The following is a 13569-nucleotide window of genomic DNA, read 5'->3' on the forward strand; positions in this document are numbered from 1 at the left end:
ATGGGAATGGGGGGGGGGGATGCTTTGTTACGGGGGGATGCTTTGTTACATGAGTGGTATGTGTGGGAGATTTAAGACTGCGATCCGTCCCGCAGCTCTAGGGGTACAAGCAACCGAACTCAGAACCGGGTCTAAAAGTGTGTCTGAGCACAGCTCGGATCGTCAGCACACACAGCGGTTTGAGCTTCAAAGCAGAAATGTCGCTCAGTCCTTAGAAAACATTCAAACAATCACGCGGATTTGTGTTTCCAGTCATGTCCCGACTAAATAAAGGCTGATGTTATTCTTACATGTTTACGTGCAGCCAGCAAGCAGCACCACCCAAAGCTAATGTTGTTAGCCCGTGTTAGCATACTGCTAATCCTGGCTTCGTTCAGAAAAAGCACTGACCACACGGATTAAAATTCAAATGATGAGCGAACAGGTGTTTCATAATAACCGTAACATTATTAAAAGCACGTTTAGAAGATCATCTCGTATTTTACCAAGCTGACATGTCAATGTATATAGCCGCTCGGCGCTGTTTAACATTGTTTTGTATTGAATTGTTACATTCAATAAAGTTTGAAAAAAAAAGGCGCTTGGCAGAATTTATATCCTTCCGGTTTTCAAACCCTACTGCGCATGTGCGAATGATTTATTCCGACGGAAAGTGTGACCTTAGTGAACGTTTTTATATTCTGAAAACATTTTTCTGGGCCCATGTACAGGGTTGGATTCTAATCCGACCATTGATCCCATCAAGATATTTTGCACATGTAACCGCGGCTTATGGTGTCGACGCGCAACGTGGCGGGGGCATGGCATCACGATGGTGGTCTCTCCATCGGGATGTCAGTCACCCATCACGATGGACGATGATACCTCCCTTTAATCAGTTTAATGTTCAAATTTAAAACTGCAAATTTAAGAGGCCACACCAACTGGTTTGAACAGCATGTTTCTGAGAGAAACATTGGGTAAAGACCGGAATCGATGAAAATCACTTATAAAAGAGCCAGAAGATTTTTTTTTTACAAGTCATCCAAATGGCAGAAAGCAGAGTAAGCCGGACGTGGGCGGTCCTATTTGAAATATTTAGAAGGATTTAAAAATATGTGAATATTAAACATGAATGTTTTAGTCTGCTTTAGCTTTGTGAGGCATTGATGATTCTTATTCTGGCTTTTGCAGTCTATCTTCAAGTTATAATAATAAAAAAAACAACTCTTTTTTATTAAAAAGGAAGAAATCTAACACCAAGTGCTGATAACTCAAACCGGATTTGCAGGATACACCAGAACGACGCGATCAATACCATAAAATGTGATGTGGATTGTAAAAGTTGAGCCAAAGTCGGATAGAAACGGTCAGACATAAGGATGTGCAGACCGAACAAAGGACGACTGTTTCCATGAGAATTTCCTCATGAGAACTTTTCGGTGAAAGGCTGCAGATAGTAAAGGGTCATGTCCCTCTTAGACTCCTCTGTGCTCCTGCAGATTCTGCTGGTGAGGACAAAGAGCTCCTCTCTGCATGAGTCTCCTGTCAGACATGAGGAGGAGCGACTGCAAACCCAGTGACTACACCGAGAAATGAATGCATTCGGGATTTCTCACAGTTCTGGAGCCATTCCAAATGTGTTTTCTTTTTCATTTCCATCTAGATTTTATGTAGCACGCAGGTCAGAGCTGAACAAAGATCTTCTGGACTCAAAGTCGAGTCCAGAAGATTCAGGTACACAACAAGCTATTCGGTGCTGTTCGATAAATACCGTTTCCACCTCTCAGATAAACTGTTGTAACCACGTTTCAGGAATCTGGACTCAGATTGCTAAAGTTAGCCACGTTAGCATATTAAAAGTGGTTGTTTATCATTATCGCAATTTCAAGCTGTGCAATATGCATATGGCAAAAGACAGCGAAAATTGCAATAAATGGTTACCTTAAATGTGCTAAAACAATCTTATGGCAACTTGAAGCATTTAATGGATCAAATAAATCCCTTTATGCATTTGGCCAATCGGATGGAGCCTTTCATTTTGTTGACCAATCGGATGGAGCCCTGTTATGTTAGATGTTCGCCTCCTCTGTCGACGAGGGTCATTTGGAGTATAATTTTTAAACTGTTGCAATGAAATTACAATGATGTTTTTGGTTGTTTTGCTCTTTGTTTATATACCGCAAATTATATCGTTATTGCAATATTAATCACTAATATCGCATATCGCAAGTTTTCCTTACATCATGTGACCCCTAAGTGGTTGTGTCCAAATTCCTACCGTACTCACTACTTAGTGCACTACAAAGTGCATTCACCATTTGGTAGAGCTGTCTGAATCTAAAATTCCAAAATTCAGTGCCCTAGAAATCTCCAAGAAGTCTACAATGCATTGCGTCTGAACAATTTTTGCCGAAAAAATGTATTTAAATGTATTTTTTAAATATCATCTTCAGAACACAATAGATTCATAAATAATCGTCTCAAAACGCCCATATCAAAGAGATTTTCACTTTGTGAAATCGATAATGTCATATTCGCCATTAAAAAAAAAAGAAGTAGGCATGTTCTCCGAATTGCTTTTAAAATTCAGGGCAATACATAGTTTTTCAGTAGTTAGTAGTTAGTGGTTTGGGTGGGAATTCAGACACAACCAGTAAAATTACATCAACATCAATAAGCACCAGGAAACCAGTAATATATGATTTACAAGATGCTGCAAATTTTAGGGTGCACTATGTTTTATTTTGGACAAATTGCAACTTATAAGTGCGCCTTATAGTGCTGAAAATTTGCTACTATGTCTGGATGCAGCACTGTGTGAACAACCAGCTCGTCTAAGCATGCGTTTTTAGGGCTCTCCCTCCTGGTGAGGGCTGTCATTGACTGTCATCTAGACCAGTGTTTTTCAACCTTTTTTGAGCCACGACACACTTTAACGTTGACAAAAATCCCGCGGCACACCAGCATCCAAAAAAATAGATAAATAAAAAAAAAAGAAAAAGCTCAGTCTGTATTGATCTACAGCCGCTCTGCAATCTCACATGCATTTTTGTGATAATTGTTGCAGAAAACGCTGGAAGCTGCAGCAGTTTTTTCTAAAAGATGTATTAAAAATTCAGTCAAAAGATTCAAAAACTGTTTGATGTGTGTTCGTTGTTTTAAGACGTTAAGAGGAGAGACTCATTGTGCGCTAAGACAGTCACTTTACTGCATCATGGGAGATGTAGTACCCGTAATCCGCCGACCGCAGAAAGACCAGCGTCTTTGAGCTTCATGGTTTTGTTCACTTGTTCCAGTCTGACACCGGACTCTGTGGAAAGCTACACCGCTAAAGACGAGCTTTAGCTGGTATTTTTGTTAGAACAGAGAGACTTTTTTGCGCTAAATCAAAACAAGGAAGTGAAGACTTTAACCACTTCTGATTGGTCAGACTGATGACATGTGATTAAGCCTTCAAGAATGATTGGTGGAGACAGTTAAAGGGGCGGGACTTTTCCTTACACACTTATAGCTGCAGCTAAATCACGGTATCCCGTTATTCTTATCAAAATGTCTTTAATAGAATCATATAAAAAGAAAGAAAAAATAATTTTATGATATTTCATATTCTTAACTTCTCAGTGTTTTATCAGGGCCTGTTTGGATGAACAAAGAGCTGATTTCCTGGAGATGGTAATTGCTTTTATATCAGTTAATGAGGGCAATTTCACACGGCACACTTGACCATCTCCCACGGCACACCAGTGTGCCGCGGCACACTGGTTGAAAAACACTGATCTAGACATCTGTCAAGTCTTCTTCATGACTGAACAGCAAATGGTCCAAATGCAGGAACCACTTAAAGACTCTGGAAATCTTTGCAGCTGTTTTTGGTTAATTAGGTAATCTGGATGTAACAAAATATCTTTCCTACATTTAATTTGAACAAACATTCTAATTTTTCGAGACATTAAAGTTGTTTTTTTTTTATTTACCTGAAAGACAAAATCTTCATATTTACAAAATATAAATGCTTGAAATATTCTGATCTATGTGCTATGAGATGTTTGAAGAAATTTTTGGAACTGTTTTCATAAAAATCTACTATTTTAAAACGTACATGTGTGTTAAATTTTTCTAAAAAAAAAAAAAAAGAAAAAGACAAAGGGAAAGTCGTATTATGTAAAGAAAAAAGCTGACTTTATCCCATAAAAAACCAAAAGCGACAGTGATTGGTGCAGCCGGTTGTGACGGGCTGCTGGGGGAGCAGAGACTCACCCTTCTTCCTGTCCTGCCAATGGAGTCTGCGAGAGCTTGGAGAGGTTCTTGGCGTATTCGTCTTCTATCTTTATCCTGGAGGGAAGCAGATTAGTCATCAGTAGAGCTTATGTGCAGCTCCGCTTCCTTTGTGATCCAAATAAGCATTAACAACTTCACGACTTCCACCGTGATCTGATAAGAATATGACAAAAAAACCAGAGGGGAAAGATAAAAACCTTTCTCGTATGAACTCGGCCATCTCTTTCTGCATCTGTTTACCCTTCAGCTGTTTCTGCAGCAAAACCTCAAACCCTGACATGAAGCCGTTGCCCTGGGGATCCTTCCTGTCAGCCTGCGAGATAAACACAGAGAGCGCCTGAGAAGGAAGGCGTGAGAACGACACAGATCTGAAATAAAACATGCTTCCCAGAGGACAACAGAGAGAAATGATTTGGCTTACTAAAGCTAAACTTAAAGAGGACTGACTGCATGATGTCAACAACGTCTCTCATTTATCAGAGTTCATTTCCAAAATCCTAATCACATTTTTATTTGCCTCTCGGGGTTAAACCAAACTCAAAATGAAGTTCTGATCTTAAAAATGCTTTTAGCACACAGCAGTTAAGGCTGCAGCTTCATGTCATCTGAGGACCAACCCAGCCACACAAAAGCCCAGTTCTGTCAAATCCTGACTTTGCTTTTGTGCAACAACCCTCCTCTGTTTGCATCCTAACTGCTGCGGCGCTCGCCGAAGGGAACGTCGCAGATCGAAACAAGTTAAGTTTGTCTTACGGCTCCTCTGATAAGAATAAGAAAATAATAAAAGACTAAAACACAAAAGAGATGAATAAAAAGGCCTCCATGAAAAGAAAACAGGCAGGTCTGCAGCAGATCAACAAGAACGGTCTGATTACAGCTGGTTCTTCAGCATCGGGGGTTCCACTCCCTTTAGCACTTTCCGTTCACACGGGACAGTTCTGGGTTGCCTGAAGCAGGGTCTGCTACCTTTAACACTCTAAAGAGCCATTCGGGTCGATTTCTCACTAACAACAACCCATTAGAAGCCCCAAACTCTGACTTCCCTCCTTAGAAAAATAGGAAACTGCTTTGCATTCATTCATGTTACTGTTGTGATTAGATTAGATTAGATAAGATAAGTTTATGTATCCCACCATGGGGAAATTCACTTAGCTGCGGCAGCAAAAAGGACATCAAAAATGACATTCACTTTCTTTCTTTCTCTTTCGGCTTTTCCCATCAGGGGTCGCCACAGCGAATCATCCTTTTCCACCTCACTCTATCATGGACATCTTCTACCCTAACATTAGCCAACTTCATGTCCTCTGTTAAGACATCCATGTATCTCCTCTTTGGCCGTCCTCTTGCCCTCCTGCCAGGCAGCTCCATCTCCAACATCCTTCTACCAATATATCCACTATCCCTCCTCTGAACATGTCCAAACCATCTCAGTCTGGCTTCTCTGACTTTGTCGCTAACACAGGCAACATGAGCCGTCCCTCTGATGTACTCGTTCCTTATCCTGTCTAACCTGGTCACTCCTAAGGAGAACCTCAACATCTTCATCTCCGCTACCTCCATATCAGCCTCTTGTCTCTGTCTCACTGCTACCGTCTCTAACCCATAGAGCAGAGCTGGTCTCACCACTGTCTTGTACACCTTTCCTTTGAGTCTTGCTGGCACTCTTCTGTCACACAACACTCCTGACACTTTCCTCCACCCGCTCCAACCTGCCTGCACTCGCCTCTTCACCTCTTTTCCACACCCCCCATCACACTGAACTGTTGACCCCAAGTACTTAAACTCCTGCACCTTCTTCACCTCAGCCCCCTGTAACCTAACGCTTCTACCTTGATCCCTCTCGTTCAGACACATGTATTCTGTCTTACTACGACTGACCTTCATGCCTCTTCTTTCCAGAGCAAACCTCCACCTCTCTAGCTGTTCCTCCACCTGCTCTCTACTCTCATTGCAAATTACGATGTCATCCGCAAACATCATTGTCCAGGGAGATTCCTGTCTTACCTCGTCTGTCAGCCTGTCCATCAGCATAGCAAACAAAAAAGGACTCAAAGCTGATCCTTGGTGTAGTCCCACCTCCACCTTGAACTCCTCTGTCTGACCTACAACACATCTCACCACCGTCATACTTCTCTCATACATGTCCTGAACTACTCTGACATACTTCTCTGCCACTCCAGACGACCTCATACAGTACCACAGCTCCTCCCTCGGCACCCTGTCATACGCCTTCTCTAAATCTACGAACACACAATGCAGCTCCTTCTGACCATCTCTGTACTTTTCCATCAACATTCTCAAAGCAAAAATGGCATCAGTGGTGCTCTTACGGGGCATGAAACCATACTGCTGCTCACAAATCCCCACCTTCTTCCTAAGCCTGGCTTCCACTACTCTTTCCCACAGCTTCATTGTGTGGCTCATCAACTTTATTCCTCTATAGTTGCTGCAGTTCTGCATGTCACCCTTGTTCTTAAAGATCGGAACCAGAACGCTTCTCCTCCATTCCTTTAATAACTTTAAATACATTAAATAAATAAATAAATAAATATGAATAAACTGTTGGGTTTTTTGGAAACATAAAACATAAAGAGATGATTTTTTCTAAATATAAAGTAGTTTATAACTTTTAACAGAAGTTCACATGATTTCCTTTTTCAAAATAAAAGACTGCTTCTCCCATCTGGGATCATCTCAATGCAGAAAATCTAGTAGTAACGTCAGAAGGGGGAAAGATTTCCAAAATATCTTTTTTACCGTTGTCTGGGCATCTCAGTAAGAAATTCGTAAGTCAGAAAGTGACCCTTACTGTCTTTTTCAAACACCTTTATTCACCTTCTTTACGTTTTTTTCCCTTTTTTGGGTGACGGGGCTGCAGGAGCCTATCCCGAACACTTAAAATTCAACATTTTCAACAATAGAAATCTGGCACGCCTTAAGTATGAATTCAAAGTCACCTCCTGTTGTGTTTTGATGGTACACATCAAATGTTAATTTTCCAACCAGTTTGATGGAATGTTGGAGCATCAGGACGACCGTAGTCAGGAGCCTAACCGGTTCGCAGTTTGCTTCAGCCGTTTGTGAAGGGATTGGAGAAGGTTTGACCTATCTGACTGCTTGTTTTGTTTGATGCGCCTTAAGTCCAAAACAACGCGGTACTTTAAGAATCAAAAACATCTTTTTTTCTTTAACCAGAGAGCTTCAATGAAGGGATAGAGGAGACGCTCCGGGGCCTCCACGTACAGACCCCTGACCTAAAGGCCGTTTCCAACAATGAAGGGAGTTTTAAAATCACCACAGGAAAGGATCATTTGATCCAATATGATCCAATATGAGTTGTGTGCACGACTGCAGTTTGTTCCAAAACATCAGCGCAGAGGCCAGCTGGCTCCGTGGCGGCTAACATCATCCTCAGCTGCAACTCACGAGGAGCAGCTCCGACTCGCAGTCTGCAGCGAGGATGGAACATGAAACCAGGAACTGAGCGGAAACAGGACTGTCCCGGGTTTTTCTCATGAACTCACAGGGATAACATTCAGGGATTTCTTGGGAAAAAGCATTCCAGAGTCCCTCGCTCCTTTCTTCCTGCTAGTTTACATTTATAAGACTTTTTTTAAGTACATGGCTGCAGGGGGGTCATGGTCCCCATGAAAACTCCCTTCTCACTCTTCTAACTGAGCATGCTCAGACTGCCTTTAACAGCAGAAAGGACTTCAACCAACAATTTCTTCACTAAAAAAAGAAAACAGCAAACGATCCCACAAAGTTTAACTTTGGAGGACATCTGTGAATTAAACAAGCTAAGTATATTTCAATCTAAATACATGAAAACAAACAAAAAAGATGTTTCTGAGTATGACTTTTACCCCTATATAACTAAAACCAACCTTTTCTCAATGGGTTTCTCTCTTCTGAAGGCCTGAGGTGTCTATAAGTGACTTTTTGTCGTCTAAGAACACCAGTCATTTTTTCGTTAAACAAGGTTGAGTGTTATTATGAATATGTTAACGCAGCTAACCTACAGCAGTGTCAAACTGTGTTTGTCACATGTTACTAACAAGTTTGGGAGTTAGCGTAATCACAGTAACGTTTGTTTTAGCTGTATCAATCTGTTTTTTTTTGTTTTATGTGTTGCAACCTTGTTTGCAAAAATAGACCATTCATTGACAGTATGCATTATAATCCGGTGTGTCCTATAAGGGAGATTGTAATATATTAGTATAATAATAGACTTCCTTTTTCTTTTAATGAGGCTGTTTTGAGATGATGATTTCTGTGCATAACCTCACCCAGAAATAGTCACAGTAGCTCCATTCATTTGGTTTCAGCAGCTGTTGCTCAGTAATGCAGGATGGAGACGGGAACGTCACACAGTTGATCTGGAAAAGGGACAAAAGGACAGACAGGTAGAGTCACCATCCACAGCCTGTACCTCCATCACTCCCAATCAGGCAAGGACAGAGAATCTGGACCTCAATTTGACCTCCCCTCTACCCAGCCTTTGCCCAAACTGTAGCTGGGTTTACCCCAGCAACCCCCCCCCCCCCCCCCCCCGAGACAAAAGGGGACCAAGCAGGTTTAGGAAATAGACGGAGGAATGGACCCACAATAGCATAAAACACTGGGTTAACTGCGGTCTTCACTTAGCATCTCAAACATCGCTAACCATTGACCCAACTGAAGCGTTTCTCCAATCGGACCTCTTAGTCTCAGGTGGGATGATGACGAGATGATGAGTCTGACTTCCTGAGAAGAAAATGGTAACTTTGAGAAGACTTTATCTCATTCTTTAAATTCTTTCCAGTCGGGCTCAGGAGGTATTTAGCCTGCAGAGAAGAAGCACGGTTCTGCTGAAGAGCTTCATTGGAGCCTTTGTTCAGCATGGCTCTCTCCAGATTTCTCCTGCAGGGTCAACATTTCAAACTAGAGAAAAAAACTACAAACTTCTGTCTCAATCCCTGTGGGATTTGTAGATGCTTCCATTTTAATCCTTGTAAGGTCCAAAGATTGGCAGGAAGCAAAACTTCAAATATTCTTTCAGAAATATTCTTTCTATGTCTCCTGCAGAAGTTCCAATATTTGACTTTGCATGTGTTGGTAGATCTGCTTTCATTCTTCTGTTCAGTTCATTCCAGACCAGTTTACTCGCCTGGGTGTGAACACAAAAGACGTGTTGAAAAACGCTGGTGAATATTCGTCCCGGTGTGTACGGGCCTTTACTATGTTAACCCTGCAGCTCCACGTCTTTTCTCAACAGTTCTAGCTGCGACTGGCTTACAGAACCACAATAAGCTGCTTTTAAGGCTGTCGTCCTGGGAGCCGTCTATACAGGAGATCGTTCCCAGAAACCTGTGCTCTGATTCAGCTGTTACATTAGGACTGCCAAACCTCTTCCTGTCAGCCTCCAACAAATTCCGAGGACATTTTTGATAGCTAAAGAAACTGTTCTCACTGACAAAAATAATATATTCTCAGTGTTTTGATAGAGTGCCTCTCTTTCATTGCTGACATTTTTGAAGCAACAAACCATTCTTACAGGTACAATAACGTTAAAGTCATCTTTCAATCTACACTGACAAAAAATATAAACGCAACACTTTTGTTATTGCTCCCATTTTTTATGGTATGAACTCAAAGATGTGAAACATTTTCCACATACACAAAATAACCAGTTCTCTGAAATATTGTTCACAAATCTGTCTAAATCTGTGATAGTGAGCACTTCTCCTTTGCCAAGACAATCCATCCCACCTCCCAGGTGTGCCATATCAAGATGCTGATTAGACAGCATGATTATTGCACAGGTGTGCCTTAGACTGGCCACAAGAAACAACCCCCACCCCCCACCCCCCCATTCCTGGCATCTATCTGCTTTTCTCCCACCCGCTTACAGCTCCTCACACCCACCATCTAACATTAGCGGTGGAACAGAAAATGATGAGAAATGTTGGATCCAGCCGAACAGTTTGGATCAGATTCCAGCTCAGACAAGGAAAACGAAGACATCCATGACAAATACAAATGATAGCTCCTGATTCACAACACAAGAAATCCTGAAAAATGCCATTTTAAGCTTAAATTTCCTAATATAGGTCCTCCATCATCAGAAAAATGCCAAAACATGTGAAAAACACCAAAAACACCATATTCATCGGGCCAAACCTCATGAGGATTTGGTACCACATGTTCCTCAGTAAAAGGTCATCAGTCCTCAGGAAAAGCTGGAGCACCAAATGACGCTGGAGGCTTGATTAACCTCTCTGCACATGGACTACATCGTTGATCAACATCCTGTTCCATACAAATGGCCTGTGTGTGTAAGTCTAAAATACTGTAGGCCTTTGGACAATGTTTCTGTTTTAGGTCACCTCACATTTTTTAAACTCTTAGCGGTCCTCCACTTGCTTTTGTACCATGTTAAGCCCAATCACTGAACTTGAATTGGACAAAAATAACTTTGTTCTAAGATTTCAGTGTCACGTTCTTTGTTATCCTCTTTGAAGGTAGGTCTCTGCTGGAGTGAAATTAGTCACAGCTCCCCTTCGTCCTCTAGTAGTAAAGCTTGTGACATAAAACTTCAACAACCAAGAACCCTGATGATCAAGGGTTTGGTTTTGTCAGGAGATCGTCCAAAACTGAGCAAAAAAGTACCTGGGAGGAGTTAAAACAGCAGCAACACCTGCTCCTCTGCAGACTTTTTTTCCCTAAAGCTTTGCTAACCAAACTGGTGAAAGACCTGGAGTTCTTCCTGGGGATGCCGCACTCACCGTGACCTTGGACTCCTTACTCTGCCTCCTTGTTGGCGACGTGGATCCCGGGCTCTGAAGGAAGAGGGGAGACGCTTCATCAAAACCTGTGTCTTCTATGCCAGACACGGCCGCTCGCCGCAAACACAGCATCGGCGAGCAGCGCCAGGGTCTGAGCTCGGTCTGTGCTGCTGCGAGAGCCGGACTGTGCACAGCAGAGCTGGATCAGCTTTTTCCGCTTTTCGCTCAGGCTGAATGTTACTGCATGTTTGTGCACACAAGCGTTGTTACAACCCGAGAATTTGGGGAAGAGGACGTACACAGACGGATTCAAGGCTTCAATAACTCCAATGCAGGAAGCATTGATTGGCTTGACCTGCTACCGCCTCTTTATTGAAGAGAAACAGATAAGACAGAAAAAAGATCATCTTTAACCTTACAAATGCAGGCTGCATGATGGTGTAGTGGATAACGTTCTAGCCTCACAGCTCTGGTTTGAATCCAAACTAGGTTGCTTCTGTGTGGAGTTTGCGTGTTCTCCTCGTGTATGCGTGGGTTTTCTCCGCTTTCCTCACACAGTCAAAAAACCTGCTTCATAGGATAATCTATGTTTCTAAATTGTGAACATGTGTCAGAGTGAGTCTGTGCGTGATTGTGTGGCCCTGCGACAGCCTGGCGTCCTGTTTAGGATGACCCCTGCCTTTACCCAGCTATCGTTGGGATAGGCTCCAGCAACCCCGTTCAGTGGGTTTTGAAGATGAATGGATGGAACCGTCAATGGAATTCTACACCAGAATGCAACAATGCCTTGTTTTTTCAATAACAAAACGGAACTTCAATGGCTGAGAGTGAATTAATGCAGTGGTCCCCAACCCCCGGGCCGGTACCGGTCCGTGGGTCATTTGGTACCGGGCCGCACAGAAAGAATAAATAACTTGCATTACTTCCGTTTTATTTATTTCGGAATCTGAAATATGTTTTATTTAGAAAAATTGGCCGATTCTCTGGTACATCAGTCTATTCAGGGCTGCTCATTACGTCGATTGCGATCGAGCGGTCGACCTTCAAAGACAAGAGGGTAGATCGCAGGCCAGCAAAGATAAATAACAAACAAAAAAGTACTTCTAAACAATCCACCAGCCAATCAAAATCCTCACTGAGAAGTACGGGACTTGATTGACATACAGAGCGGCCAATCAGACATCCTCTGATACATACGTCACTGCACCTGAGTGTTTAAATTCACTAAGCGCAAATTCTGTCTGTCATCAGAAAGTCGCTTTCTGACCGCAGCACGTCAAGTCCCCGGCAGAAAACCACTCCGGACAACCAGAGTGTTTGTTGAAGCCGCCCCGCATGTGTCCTCCTGCTATGCGGTTCTCCCCCGATAAATACGAGCTCATTAAGGAAGCTGTTTTTTTTACGTGGCACGCGCTTCATACAGAGCCAGCATGCCATGCTCCCCGCATTGCACCGTTTACAACAGAGCCTGGCAAATGATAGTCGCTGCTTTCTGTCCTTGTAATAAAACGCCATATCTGTTAATACAAAAGTATTTTGGTGTAATCTTACTGTGTAGTTTTGAATCATCAGTATATAAAAAAAGGCCCAGCAGGAGACAGAAGAGGAGCCTTCAACTGTTAAGCGTGTCAAAATAAAAGCACAGGGTTCGTCTTGTCTAATCATCCGCCCATATTTGAAAGACCGGTCCGTGAAAGTTTGTGTGACGTCATACCGGCATGTCCATGGCATGAAAAGGGTTGGGGACCACTGAATTAGTGGAGTTGATAAACCCGTTTACAGCGGAGCTTTAGCTACCGTAACTCCTCAAACATTTACACAATCAATGTAATTCCAGTGGAGAAAAGCAGCTTTGCCTTGATATGCAACACTTTCCACGAGGGAAGTGTTTAAGGAATTGATGTAAATCAGCCGACTCTGTTTCAGAGCAGATTAGCACCGATATGCAACACTGTGCTACATATCCGGGTAAACCGTCAAGGTGTTTCAGTGTGTCAAAGAGCGTGTGTTACTTACGCCGGCGACATCTCCAGGGTTAAAGGGCGGAAGAACATAAAGACCCACTCAATACAGGTGCTATCTCACCTTTGAACAAATAGCTGGAGTGATTAACTTAAATATTTCACATGGGAATGCACAAGTGTGCGTGTGTGAACATCAGTTGTATTGTGTACATGTTGACATGTTGTGTGTGTGGGCATTTTTGGAGCCCACAGGTGTGTCTGTGGCATTTGGGTGTGTGTGTGGAGAGGCCCCGCCCTCTCTTGGATTTATATTACTTTTAGACCTGACTGTAATGACCCTAAACATCCAGCAACTTGTTGCTGTATGCTGCTTCACGGTTCTACCCCCCTCCTCTTTAATCCCCCCAATATCCCTCTCTCTTCTTCGTTCTTTTCTTTTTGTCCGGTCCACAAAAAGACTTGCAGATATATGTAATACAAATAAAGTTTAGCCTAAATTACAAAAGGGGTTTATTCAAATATACATCCTAGTGTGTCAGAAGATTCATAATCCCAGTTGTAACAGTAAAATATGCGTA

The 13569-nt window shown here is 42.5% G+C and overlaps 1 protein-coding gene across 1 annotated transcript in view; it reads right to left on the reverse strand.

Moving 5' to 3' along the window:
• Positions 1–13569, reverse strand: part of gas7b (growth arrest-specific 7b) — a 62071-nt gene that overhangs the window by 15545 nt on the left and 32957 nt on the right. The window contains exons 5-8 of the mRNA XM_023949096.2: positions 11028–11081; positions 8550–8639; positions 4458–4573; positions 4240–4314 (exon numbers count right to left, since the gene is read on the reverse strand). Coding sequence (XP_023804864.1) covers positions 4240–4314; positions 4458–4573; positions 8550–8639; positions 11028–11081 — 335 coding nt within the window. The remainder of the gene's footprint in view (positions 1–4239; positions 4315–4457; positions 4574–8549; positions 8640–11027; positions 11082–13569) is intronic.

The sequence above is a fragment of the Oryzias latipes genome, chromosome 19 (assembly GCF_053564925.1).
Source record: "Oryzias latipes strain Hd-rR chromosome 19, Olatipes_Hd-rR_3.1".
Classification (NCBI taxonomy): Eukaryota; Metazoa; Chordata; class Actinopteri; order Beloniformes; family Adrianichthyidae; genus Oryzias; species Oryzias latipes.